The 13,635-nt window shown below is 37.3% G+C and overlaps 1 protein-coding gene across 7 annotated transcripts in view; it reads left to right on the top strand.

Moving 5' to 3' along the window:
* Positions 1 to 13,635, top strand: part of ICA1L (islet cell autoantigen 1 like) — a 76,110-nt gene that overhangs the window by 26,151 nt on the left and 36,324 nt on the right. For all 7 annotated transcript variants that reach the window (XM_037741431.1, XM_017536820.2, XM_017536821.2 and 4 more), the window contains 5 exons: positions 990 to 1,188; positions 3,541 to 3,666; positions 5,069 to 5,167; positions 6,247 to 6,329; positions 8,243 to 8,286. In XM_037741431.1, coding sequence (XP_037597359.1) covers positions 990 to 1,188; positions 3,541 to 3,666; positions 5,069 to 5,167; positions 6,247 to 6,329; positions 8,243 to 8,286 — 551 coding nt within the window. The remainder of the gene's footprint in view (positions 1 to 989; positions 1,189 to 3,540; positions 3,667 to 5,068; positions 5,168 to 6,246; positions 6,330 to 8,242; positions 8,287 to 13,635) is intronic.

The raw sequence follows: 13,635 nt of genomic DNA, 5'->3' as shown, positions 1-13,635 counted from the left end.
AGACCAAATCTTTGTATTTAAGAAGAATAATAAAACAGTCTTCATCAGACCTATAATAAGGATGTACAGCTTAGGATAGCTTTACTCTGAAACATCACATCAGTGCAAAAGTCTATCTCAAAGGAAGTTACATGAGGTACTAAGTACAGGGACCTTCAATGCCACTAAGCCAAAAGCAGAGCAGAGGAATTGGATTTAATTTGTTTTTTTAAAAAATACTTGTTATCTTGTCCTCATCCTCAGCTACTAAGAACTCCATACTCATTAGTTCTCCTAGCATCTTATCTGCTCTTCCAAACCCAGGTTTTCCCTGAACTTGTCAAATGAAGGCTTTCTGTTAATCGGATTATGCTTTATGAATGCAGGTTCTCTGTTCCCCTCAGAACTGTTCTCTAAATAGCAGATTTACTGGGCAGGTTACTTATACATGAAATAACATCCAAAGTATTGCAAAAATGACATATTTCCTAAAGTAACAAGTGGGGAGGTGTAGATACATTTTTTTTTTTTTTTTTTTGAGATGGAGTTTTGATCTGTTGCCCAGGCTGGAGTGCACTGGCACAATATCGGCTCACTGCAACCTCCACCTCCCAGGTTCAAGCGATTCTCCTGCCTCAGCCCCCTGAGTAGCTGGGATTACAGGCACCCACCACCATGCCTGGCTAATTTTTTGTATTTTTAGTAGAGATGGGGTTTCACCATATTGGCCAGGCTGGTCTCAAACTCCTGATCTCAGGTGATCTGCCCACCTCCCAAAGTGCTGGGATTACAGGCGTGAGCCACCATGTGTGGCTGTCACATCTTTATTGATAATTCAGAGTTGGCTATATGATCCTAATTTTCTTTCTAAATCTCCTTAGGGAACTTAATAATTTTTTACTTGTAGATTGATCTTGTTAGCCAAATATGCTTTATCATTGGTTTAAACCTTTTTTTTTGTTTTACTTATGATGTGTTCAACCCTCTGATTTTTACCTCTCTGCCATTAGATTGGCCCTGTGTACTCCTCTGTCTCGTCTGAAGCAAGAAGTAGCAACATTCAGTCAAAGGGCGGTATCTGATACCTTAATGACAATTAATCGGATGGAGCAGGCGCGCACAGAATACAGAGGAGCTCTGCTGTGGATGAAAGATGTATCCCAAGAGCTGGACCCAGACACCTTAAAGCAAATGGAAAAGTTTAGAAAAGTATGAAAATGTATCCCTTTCCTTTTCTTGATGTATGAAATATGGAACTGCCATTTAATAATTAATTAAGATCATAAAATTTCGGATGTTTTTTGAGAAATGTTTCATTATAAATTCTTGGTTGCTTGGAGACTGTAGTTGAAGTACAAAAGCTTGTCACACTTTTATTTTTACTCCTGGAGTGACATATTCACACCATCTACCTTTTTTATTAATTTTTTTTATCCCTCTCATGATAGATCTAAATTACTTATTAAATGTTGCTTGCTTGGACTTCTGAGATTCATCTGCAGGAAGAAAATAGTTTATTACAGAGGACAAAAATAATTTAAGTAAAAACTCATGTAAAATGATTGTTAATTATAAGAAAATATGAAGGTTATCAAAATTTTTGTTTGGTGACAATTCAAAGTTTGGCCACAAACTTCATAAGTAATTATGTATAAACATACATTTTTGCTAAATAAACTGCTTATTACAAATTATATCCCCTAATTTTACCATACATAAATAATAAAATTCATTTTGTCATTCATTTTATAAATATTTAGAGAACCCATAATAAATATCATAATATTTAATATTGATGGAGCCAGGACATTTGGGCCAGCTGTTAAGTGGTTTGCCTCATTGATTACACACAACAGCCCTATGAAGTAGGTGAATACGTGGCCTCAAGCCACCACGACCTCATATTCCACCCCTTTTACGATCTTTGACAGTGAGAATACAGTCCAAGGGAGTGATTGAACGACATTGTGAATGCACTAACTGCCACTGAATTGAAAATTTTTAAATTGCTAATTGTATGTTATGCAACTCTCACCTCAATTTTTAGAAGAATAATAATGTATTAGTCTGTTTTCATGCTGCTGATAAAGACATAACCGAGACTGGGTAGATAAGGAGATTTAATTGACTTACAGTTCCACGTTGCTGGGGAGGCCTCACAATGATGGCGGAAGGCAGAGAGGAGCAAGTCATGTCTTACATGGATGGTGGCAGGGAAAAAGAGCTTGTGTAGGGAAACTACCCTCCTTAAAACCATCAGATCTAGGCCGGGCACAGTGGCTCATGCCTGTAATCCTAGCACTTTGGGAGGCCAAGGTGGGTGGATCACCTGAGGTCAGGAGTTTAAGACCAGCCTGGCCATCATGGTGAAACCCCATCTTTAAAAATAAATAAATAAATAAATAAATAAATAAAACCATCAGATCTTGTCAGACTTACTATCATGAGAACAGCACAGGAAAGACCTGCCCCCAATTCAGTTATCTCCCACTGGGTCCCTCCCATAACACATGGGAATACAAGATGAGTTTTGGGCAGGGACACAGCCAAACCATATCAAATACAATCCAAGTCCCCATCTGGACCCCCCAAACCCTGCATGGCCTGATCCCGGGTCCCTCCACAGCCATACTTTGTACTTGCTTTCTACACTCCAGGAAGAATGTGCTATACTCACTTCCTTCTTGTTCTTCTAACATGATAAGGTCTCCACCACCTCCCACTTTCAGGACCTTTGTCTTTGCTTGTCCCTGGTTCTGGAATGCTCTCCCCAGGGTCTTAGCTTAGCCTGCTCATCATCTTTCTGTCCCAGTTCAAACATCGTGCATGATCTCACCAAGGACCTCCATGTCATTTTATTAAAGGTAGTCAGTCACTCATTTCTGCAACCTGAGATTATCATATATTTATGTACTTCTTTTTTCCCTGTGCCTCCTACCCAAGGATGGTAGGGAAGAACATTGTTTTGTTCATCACAATGTCTCAGTGCCCAGAACACTGCCTTGCATGTAATAGGTACCTTAACTTTTTAATATATTAATTCATTCAACAAATATTCAAATATTTGTTAGATTAATTAATATATCAAAAAGTTGACTATTCACATTACCCAATTGACATGACTCACCATTTATTCAAGAAATGTAATAGGCCTCTACTAAAATTTATAAATATCTGCATGGTTCAGAAATATTACTAATGTTTCTCAGCATTTTAATGAGGTCCCCTTTCCATTTATTCTTCTGCTGTTAGCTAAGTGCTATTCATGAATAGTTTTAGATGTTCCTTTTTATTTGGAATACTTTTTTAAAAACTATGTACTTTCCATCTATTATCTCGTACTTTCTCAGCATAAAGATATCTTCTGGAAAGAATCTCCCACAATTATGAACAGTTGCCAAAATCTTCATCATTATTCATGAAATATTAGTGATACAGGGAAAAGTAATTAGTCTTTATTAGAAGTTATTTCTGAAAATATGAACCTGTATACTATATTTATATCTGTAATAATATATTTATACTATATATCTATAATAAAAATTAACATTTTTATTGCAGGTACAGATGCAAGTAAGAAATAGCAAAGCTTCTTTTGACAAGTTAAAGATGGATGTTTGTCAGAAAGTGGATTTACTTGGAGCTAGTCGCTGCAATATGCTATCTCATTCACTCACTACCTACCAGGTACCCACCTCCATGATCAGCATGCCCTTGCAGTAAAGATGAGTGGTGAGATTCCTTTTTAAAAGTTGTCTAAAGGGTGCAGAAAATTTTGTGTGATTAGATTCCTTTGGCTTTGCTATAATTGCTTTATTGAGGTTATGAAAGTCAGAGAGTCATAAAGTTCTGGAAAAGACCTTAGAGATTGTCTACTTCTGTAGCTATTCTCTTTGGTGTCATAGGAGAGAGAGAGACCTATGGACCATTTGAGATAGAAGAGGCAAATCCTAAGGCCCATTTGCCCTGGTTTAACCTGAGTTGTTCCACTTCTGGGTTTGAAGTTCTATATACAATTTCATCTGAAGCAAAGGTGCTGCGCCCACAAAAGTTTAAAAACTTTTCTGTTGTTTTATGGATGAGGAAAATGACACCTATGAGAATTAAACTGAGAGGCAATGTTGAGCTTAGAAACCAAAGTTTTCTAATTCTGGATTGTGTGTTCTTTTCATTCTGCCAAGTTGCCATCCCATATCACTTTAACCTCAGAAATTTCACTTGTGCTTATGTTACTATAAATCACATATAAATAACATACAATGAATAAGTTAGATATTAATAAATAGCCGTTATTGATTTTTACATATATTTTAAATAGAAAAAAATTGAATAAACTATACTTAAGAAAAGAGTAATAAACTATAGGAAATGGACATTCCCTCCTGCTTTTAGGGAGTCTGCCTATTTCAGTTCAATTCTGTGGGATTCAGGAATGGAGAAAGGATGTACTTTAAAATAACAATGTGTGATATCTCTTTAGCATCTTGCCTGAAGCACACTAGCTGTGAATTCAGTTCTCCTTTATTATCTCCATTCTTCCCCCTCACTTTAATCAGGAACCTTGAAGCAGCAAGGAAAGTTTCCAATTACTTGAGTTAGCTTGAGAACACATTTTTTTGGCAAATCTTTCTTGAACTCTAGATGAAAGTCCAGATTTAGTGGTAAATGGAATTTTTCTCCAATTAAAAAAATGTTTATATATTCCCATTACCATAAAGATTACACATATGCCCCTCCTTTTATAGAGATCGGTATTTTTGTGCTTTTTACATTTCTCTCTTCAATACCTCAGATGTTCTAATCCTTCAGTTTTCATTCTTTTAGCTGCAATCACTCTCTCGGTGGCTCCAGTGTGCATTCCTGTGCTGTTTATACAGACAACACCCACACGTGCAGACACAGATGCCAATTCTTATGCAAAATGATTATTTGTAGTGCTTTATGGTTCCCCAAACTTGGAAAACTGAATTTAGTTCCTGCTTCTTCTTATTTGTCAACTGTTCATCTACTAAACTAGTAAGGAAATACAGCACTTAAAAAACTATGGAGGGGAATCAGAACTGTAGAGTCACCTTTTCTTATTTTGCAGAGAACACTGCTTGGATTCTGGGAGAAAACAGCTCGAATGATGTCCCAAATTCATGAAGCCTGTATTGGCTTTCATCCATATGATTTTGTAGCTCTCAAGGTACGTTGTGTTCCATGTTCTCTTGTTTAGATGTATTACACTTCATTTGGGTGATAACATTGAAACTATTTTTTTTTTTTTTTACCAAGGTTAATTTAAAATTTACAAAACATTGAGAAACATTTTCCTTCAGCCAAGGATCAGCACTTTCCTAATTGCAAATGCTGCCAGCAACACTGAAATACATAGGAATACTGCTGGCAGGCTCAAGGTGGTAGTAGGACAGGGAAAAAGAGGGGAGAACTTGAAAAAATTTAAATGCAAAAGAGATAAGAAAAGGCTATGGAAAGGAAAAATTTAAGAGGAACAAGTGATGGAAAGTGGTCATGTGTTCTCAAAAGTGACCAGATTATCTACCTGAAAATATTAAAAGTTAGAGAAAAACTTCACTGTTTTACTTTTACACTAGTCATAGATATAATTCATGATACCAACATTATGCCAGGTTTCAGTACCTTTTAACTTACCATTCATTCTGCCTTACTTTCAGTAAAGCTTGAAAGCTTTGCTGGCTGGTTTCTTCAAGCTGAATGTGGTATTTGTGATAGGCTCATATCTTACATATTCCTAGGGTTTAGGAAGGATGTTAAAGTCATGTTCTGACACGGCATCTTCCAGCCCCAAAGATGCCCTTGAATTAGGTTGGTTTTTGTTTTGTTTTGTTTTTACTTTTTCTATAATAAATGTTTCACTGTATGGCATACTACATATTTAGGCAAATTTTATATCCAATTTCTGCTCAGAATCAAAATTGAAAATCTTTAGCTGTATTTAGAGCATTGCAATACAGGCCAGCAACACAGTTTAAGTCTTCGTTAGGCCTATTACAAAGTTGTTAAAATAATCTGTGGCTACCCTACATCACAGTATGTGCAGTTTACACAGGAAGGCAGGAGAAACAAGTATTGGTACTCAGTAGCTCAGTTCAGATTACATTAGCATACGTGTCCTATATCTTTTACTTTCTAGTTCAGAACTTCCTATTTCATATGATTCTTCAGAATTTTTATTCTCATTTTCTTTGCAGAGAGGAAGAAACATTCTTTCTATCTACTTAACATTGACTTTCTTATCCTTAGCAACTACAAGGCACTCCAAGCAAGCTTAGTGAAGACTATAAAGAAGAACAAATAGGCGGTTTTCTTTCTGAACACCTCAATAAGTAAGCAGGCATAAGTCATATGTGTCATGCTATAGAAATCCTTGATACTATCATATGATATATGTGGAAAGAATTGTTTTTTTCTCTTACTGAATATTTATTTCTGTGTCATTTTTCCTTTTTTTTTTTTTTTTTGAGACAGAGTCTCACTCTGTTGCCAGGCTGGAGTGCAAGTGGCATGATCTTGGCTCACTACAATCTCTGCCTCCTGGGTTCAAGCAATTCTTCTGACTCAGCCTGCTGAGTAGCTGGGACTACAGGTGCCTACCACCATGCTCGGCTAATCTTTTGTGTTTTTGTAAAGATGGGGTTTCATCATATTGGCCAGGATGGTCTTGATCTTCTGACCTCGTGATCTGCCTGCCTTGTCCTCCCAAAGTGCTGGGATTACAGGCGTGAGCCACTGCCCCTGGCCTCTATGTCATTTTTCCAATCAACACTAAACATTTGTGTCATAGTCTGTTTTGTGTTGCTATAACAGAATACCTGAGACAGGGTAATTTATAAAGTAAAGAAGTTTAGCTCATGGTTCTGCAGGTTGGGAAGTTCAAGAGCATGGCCCTGGTTTCTGGTGAGGGCTTTAGTACTGCTTCATAACATGGTAGAGAAAGTCAAAGGGGAAGCAGACCTGTGTGAAGAGGCAAAATCAAGGGGTGTGCTGGCTGTATAACAACCCATTCAGAAGTATTCCTGAGAGATCTCATGGGAGTGAGAACTCACTCATTACCTTGAAAAAGGCACCAAACCATTCATGAGGGATCTGCCCTCATGACCCAAACACCTCTTACTAGGTCCCCACCTCCCAATACTCCCATGCTGAGAGGTTGGAGTCAAATTTCAACAAGAGTTTTGATGAGGAGGAATTCAAACCTTAGCAATTTGTTTTAAAACTTTATGTATTTTTTCCCATTTTTTTGTTTAATATCCAGATCCTGCACAATTTTTTTTTCCATTTTTTAACATAGCAGGCAAAGGACATGACAGGAGTATCAAACTGATTGGGGTGATTAAGAGTCTGTCATTTGGGATATTGAGCCTTGTATTGAGCCACAACTTCCTCTAGTGACTTTTGAAAGGGGCATCTTGAGAGAAGAAAGGGACAGGCACCCATAGCTGTGAAATAAACTATTAAAAATCTGTTTCCAGAATAACACGCGTAGGACTGGGACTGGTTACCTGAAAAGAGAGGTTCTTGCCATTACATCCTTCATGTCACCTGTTTCTCTTTTATTATATTATATTGTCCCTTTGTTTTTATTTCAAAGCTGCTATTCTCATTTTAACCAGATTCAATATATTAACAAACTCAGAAATAAGGGCCAAACAACTTTCAATACTAGCACCTGTGAGGTCAGGCCCCAGGTATAGTGACTATGTTTGTGTTCAGTTTCTTCATCTTAACTTTTTGTTTATTAGACAGATGCTATGAATATCCAAAATTAGTATTGATTGAGGATATTTTGGGCTAATGTGTCTTGCAAACATCACTTTGTTGTTAAAAATGGGTACTCCATGTTTCCTGGAGTTCCTCATTGCCTTGATTTAGTTCCCAAGTGTTCTTAAAACCTTTCAAGACTTGAAAATGAAACTTCTTACTCTATGGCTTTGATGTTGAAGGTTCTTGAAGATTTGAGTACTTAACATTGTGCCTACAGTGCTGAGCATGATGCCCGGTGCTTTGTAGATATTCAGTAAGTGTTTATTGAAGGAATAAGGGGTGAAAGGTCTGTGTAGTTCTATAGAAAACATAGGAAATTCACCAGATACCGATTTTAGGGGATCTACTAGAAAATGATTTTATGTTTCCTGAGTAAAAACACTTTTTTAATCACATAAAACTGTTTGGGGAATATGAATCGCAAATGTATTATAATCAAAAATATACATTTTTGTTTTGTTTTGTTTTACTTCAGGCTACTTTTGTCTGATGAGGAAGCAAGCTTTGAGAGTGAACAAGGTAAGATGGTAAATTTATTACTTTGAAATGGTCACATTTTAAATGTCAAAATAGTTTCTCACAGCCTTTTAGTAGAGACAGGGCTTCACCATGTTGGCCAGGCTGGTCTCAAACTCCTGACCTGAAGTGGTCTGCCCACCTCAGCCCAGTATCGCCATGATGGATATTATGTTACTATCCATTCAATTAACAGAACAGGCTAAGTAAGTCCCTTCTGTGGAAATACCTTTTGTTATCTTTCTAAGAGTACCTGATCAGAGGATCTAATAGTCTTCTTTAGGGAATCAGGATTCTCAAAAATAGGTATATTTTTATTTTTTTAATTTTTGAGCTTCAAAATGTTTTATGGGTACATAGTAGGTGTATATATTTATGGGGTAGCTGAGATATTATGAAACAAGCATATAATGCATTATAATCCCATCAGGGTAAATGAGATATCCGTCACTCAAGCATTTATTATTTCTTTGTATTTCACACATTTTAATTATATTATTTTAGTGATTTGACTGGAGTCACCCTGTGTGCTACCTGTTGTGCTATCAAATACTAGATCTTATTCTATCTAACTGTATGTTTTTGTACCTATTAATCATCTCTGTTGCCCACCACTAACTTTCTCAGCCTTTGGTAAACATCCTTGCATTCTCTGTCACCATGTTTTCAGTTGTTTTCATTTTGAGCTCCCACGAATGAATGAGAACATACAAATTTGTCTTTCTATGCCTAGCTGATTTTACTTACAATTATATCCTCCACTTCATTCCATGTTGTTGCAAATGACAGGATGTCATTCTTTTTAAAATTTTTAAATTATGATTATACTTTAAGTTCTAAGATACAAGTGCAGAATGTGCAGGTTTGTTACATAGGTATACGCGTGTCATGGTGGTTTGCTGCACCCATCAACCTGTCACCTACATTAGGTATTTCTCCTAATGCTATCCCTCCCCTACTCCCCTACCCCCCAGCAGCCCCCGGTGTGTGATGTTCCCCTCCCTCTGTCCATGTGTTCTCATTGTTCAGTGCCCACTTATGAGTGAGAACATGTGGTGTTTGGTTTTCTGTTTTTTTGTTAGTTTGCTGAGAATTATCGTTTCCAGTTTCATCCATGTCCCTGCAAAGGACATGAACTCATCCTTTTTTATGGCTGCATAGTATTCCATGAGGTACATGTGCCACATTTTCTTTTTCCAGTCTATCACTGATGGGCATTTAGGTTGGTTCCAAGTCTTTGCTATTGTGAACAGTGCTACAATAAACATACATGTGCATGTGCCTTTATAGTAGAATGATTTATAATGCTTTGGGCATATACCCAGTAATTGCTAGAACCAAATGGTATTTCTAATTCTAGATCCTTGAGGAACTGCCACACTGTCTTCCACAATGGTTGAACTAATTTACACTCCCATCAACAGTGTAAAAGCATTCCTATTTCTTCACATCCTCTCCAGCATCTGTTGTTTCCTGACTTTTTAATGATCACGATTCTAACTGGCATGAGATGGTATCTCATTGTTGTTTTGATTTGCATTTCTCTAATGACCAGTGATGATAAATTTTTTTTTCATGTTTGTTAGCTGCATAAATGTCTTCTTTTGAAAAGTGTTTGTTCTGGCCGGGCATGGTGGCTTACACCTGTAATCCTAGCACTTTGGGAGGCCAAGGTGGGTGGTTCATGAGGTCAGGAGATCGAGACCATCCTGGCTAACACGGTGAAACCCCATCTCTACTAAAAATACAAAAAATTAGCTGGGTGGGGTGGCATACACCTGTATCCCAGCTACTTGGGAGGCTGAGGGAGGAGAATTGCTTGAACCCAGGAGGCAGAGGTTACAGTGCGCCGAGATTGCGCCTCTGCACTCCAACCTGGGGAACAGAGTGAGACCCCATCTCAATTAAAAAAAAAAAGAGAGAAGTGTCTGTTCATATCCTTCACCCACTTTTTGATGGGGTTGTTTTTTTCTTGTAAATTTGTTTCAGTTCTTTGTAGATTCTGGATATTAGCCCTTTGTCAGATGGATAAATTGCAAAAATTTTCTCCCATTCTATAGATTGCCTGTTCACTCTGATGAGAGTTTCTTTTGCTGTGCAAAAGCTCTTTAGTTTAATTAAATCCCATTTGTCAATTTTGGCTTTTCTTGCCATTGCTTTTGGTGTTTTAATCATGAAGTCTTTGCCCATGCCTGTGTCCTAAATGGTATTGCCTAGGTTTTCTTCTAGGGTGTTTTTTTCACCAAGGCCATCATACATCATCTGATGATCTTCTAGGGTTTTTATGGTTGTAGGTCTTACATTTAAGTCTTTAATCCATATTGATTAATTTTTGTACAAGGTATAAGGAAGGGATCCAGTTTCAGTTTTCTGCATATGACTATCCAGTTTTCCCAACATCATTTATCAAATAGGGAATCCTTTCCTCATTGCTGTTTTTGTCAGATTTGTCAAGGATCAGACGGTTGTAGATATGTGGTGTTATTTCTGAGGCCTCTGCTCTGTTCCATTGGTCTATATATATATTTTGGTACCAGTACAGTGCTGTTTTGGTTGCTGTAGCCTTGTAATACAATTTGATGTCAGGTAGCATGATGCCTTCAGCTTTGTTCTTTTTGCTTAGGATTGTATTGGCTATATGGGCTCTTTTTTGGTTACATATGAAATTTAAAGTAGTTTTTTCTAATTCTGTGAAGAAGGCCAATGGTAGCCTGATGAGGATAGCATTAAATGTATACATTACTTTGGATAGTGTGTCCATTTCCACGATATTGATTCTTCCTATCCATGAGCATGGAATGTTTTTTTCATTTGTTTGTGTCCTCTCTTATTTCCTTGAGCAGTGGTTTGCAGTTCTTGAAAGAAGTGCTTCACATCCCTTGTAAGTTGTATTCCTAGGTATTTTATTCTCTTTGTAGCAATTGTCAATAAAAGTTCACTCAGCATTTGGCTTTCTCGGCTGAGTGCAGTAGTTCACACGTATAATCCCAGCACTTTGGGATCACCTGAAGTCGGGAGTTCGAGAACAGCCTGACCAACATGGAGAAACCCCATCTCTACTAAAAATACAAAATTAGCTGGGCATGGTGGTGCATGCCTGTAATCCCAGCTACTCAGGAGTTTGAGGCAGGAGAATTGCTTGTTGCTTTAACCCAGGAGGCGGAGTTGCGGTGAGCCGAGACTGTGTCATTGCACTCCAGCCTGGGCAACAAGAGCAAGACTCCGTCTCAAAAACAAAAACAAACAAACCAACAAACAAACAAAAGATTTGGCTTTCTGTTTGTCTATTATTGGTGTATAGGAATGCTTGTGATTTTTGCTCATTGATTTTTGTATCCTGAGACTTTGCTGAAGTTCCTTATCAACTTAAGGAGATTTTGGGCTGAAATGATGGTGTTTTCTAAATATACAATCAGGTCATCTGAAAACAGAGACAATTTGACTTTCTCTTTTCCTATTTGAATACGCTTTTTTTCTTTCTCTTGCCTGATTGCCCTGGCCAGAACTTCCAATTCTATGTTGAATAGGAGTGGTGAGAGAGGGCATCCTTGTCGTGTGCCGGTTTTCAAAGGGAATGCTTCCAGCTTTTGCCCATTCAGTATGATATTGGCTGTGGGTTTGTCATAAATAGCCCTTCTTATTTTGAATTGGCTGTGGGTTTGTCATAAATAGAGCTTATTATTTTAAGATATGTGCCATAAGTATCTACCTTATGGAGAGTTTTTAGCATGAAGGGTGTTGAATTTTGTCAAAGGCCTTTTCTGCATCTATTGAGATAATCGTGGTTTTTGTCATTGGTTCCTTTTATGGGATGGATTATGTTTATTGATTTGCATATGTTGAACCAGACTTAAATCCCAGCGATGGAGCCAAATTGATCATGGTGGATAAACTTTTTGATGTGCTGCTGAATTTGATTTGCCAGTATTTTATTGAGGATTTTTGCATTGGTGTTCATCAGGGGTATTGGCCTGAAATTTTCTTTTTTCATTGTGTCCCTGCCAGGTTTTGGTATCAGGATGATGCTGGCCTCATAAAATGAGTTATGGAGAAGTCCCTCTTATTCTATTGTTTGGAATAGTTTCAGAAGGAATGGTACCAGCTCCACTTTGTACTTCTGGTAGAATTCAGCTGTGAATCCGTCTGGTTCTGGGCTTTTTTGTTGGTAGACTATTAATTATTACCTCTATTTCAGAACTTGTTATTGGTCTATGCAGGGATTCAGCTTCTTCTTGATTTAGTCTTGGTAGGGTGTATGTGTCCAGGAATTTATCCATTTCTTCTAGATTTTCTAGTTTATTTGCATAGAGGTGTTTATAGTATTCTCTAATGGTAGTTTGTATTTTTGTGGGATCAGTGGTGATATCCCTCTATTATTTTTTATTTTGTCTGTCTGATTTTTCTCTCTTCTTCTTTCTTAGTCTGGCTAGCAAGTAGTCTATCTATTTTGTTAGTCTTTTCAAAAAACCAGCTCCTAGATTCATTGATTTTTTTGTGTGTGTCTCTATCTCCTTCAGTTCTGCTCTGATCTTAGTTATTTTTTATCTTCTGCTAGCTTTTGAATTTGTTTGCTCTTGCTTCTCTAGTTCTTTTAATTATGACGTCGGGGTATCAATTTTAGATCTTTACTGCTTTCTTCTGTGGGCATTTAGTGCTATAAATTTTCCTCTGAACACTGCTTTGGCTGTGTCCCAGAAATTCTGGTAGGTTATATCTTTGTCCTCATTGGTTTCAAGGAACTTATTTATTTCTGCCTTAATTTTGCTATTTATCCAGTAGTCATTCAGAAGCAGGTTGTTCAGTTTCTATGTAGTTGTGTAGTTTTGAGTGAGTTTCTTAATCCTGAGTTCTTTTGATTGCGCTATGGTCCAAGAGACTGTTTGTTATGATTTGCATTCTTTTGCATTTGCTGAGGAGTGTTTTAGTTCCAATTATCTGGTTGTTTTTAGAATACGTGCTATGTGGCACTGAGAAGAATGTATATTCTGTAGATTTTGGGTGGTTAGTTCTGTAGATGTCTATTAGGGTCTGCTTGGTCCAGAGCTAAGTTCAAGTCCTGAATATCCTTGTTAATGTTCTGTCTCATTGATCTTTCTAGTATTGACAGTGGGATGTTAAAGTCTCCCACTATTATTTTGTGGGAGCCTAAGTCTGTTTGTAGATCTCTAAGAACTTGGCTTTATGAATCTGGGTACTCCTGTATTGGGTGCAGATATATTTAGCATAGTTAGTTCTTCTTGTTGCATTGATCCCTTTACCATTATGTAATGCCCTTCTTTGTCTTTTTTTATCTTTGTTGGTTTAAAGTCTGTTTTATCAGAGACTAGGATTGCAACCCTGCTTTTTTTTTTT

This window comes from Cebus imitator, unplaced genomic scaffold, assembly GCF_001604975.1.
Source record: "Cebus imitator isolate Cc_AM_T3 unplaced genomic scaffold, Cebus_imitator-1.0 Scaffold101, whole genome shotgun sequence".
In the NCBI taxonomy this organism is placed as follows: Eukaryota; Metazoa; Chordata; class Mammalia; order Primates; family Cebidae; genus Cebus; species Cebus imitator.
The sequence above is the reverse complement of the archived record's forward strand: the minus strand, read 5'-3'. Positions and strand labels throughout refer to the sequence as shown.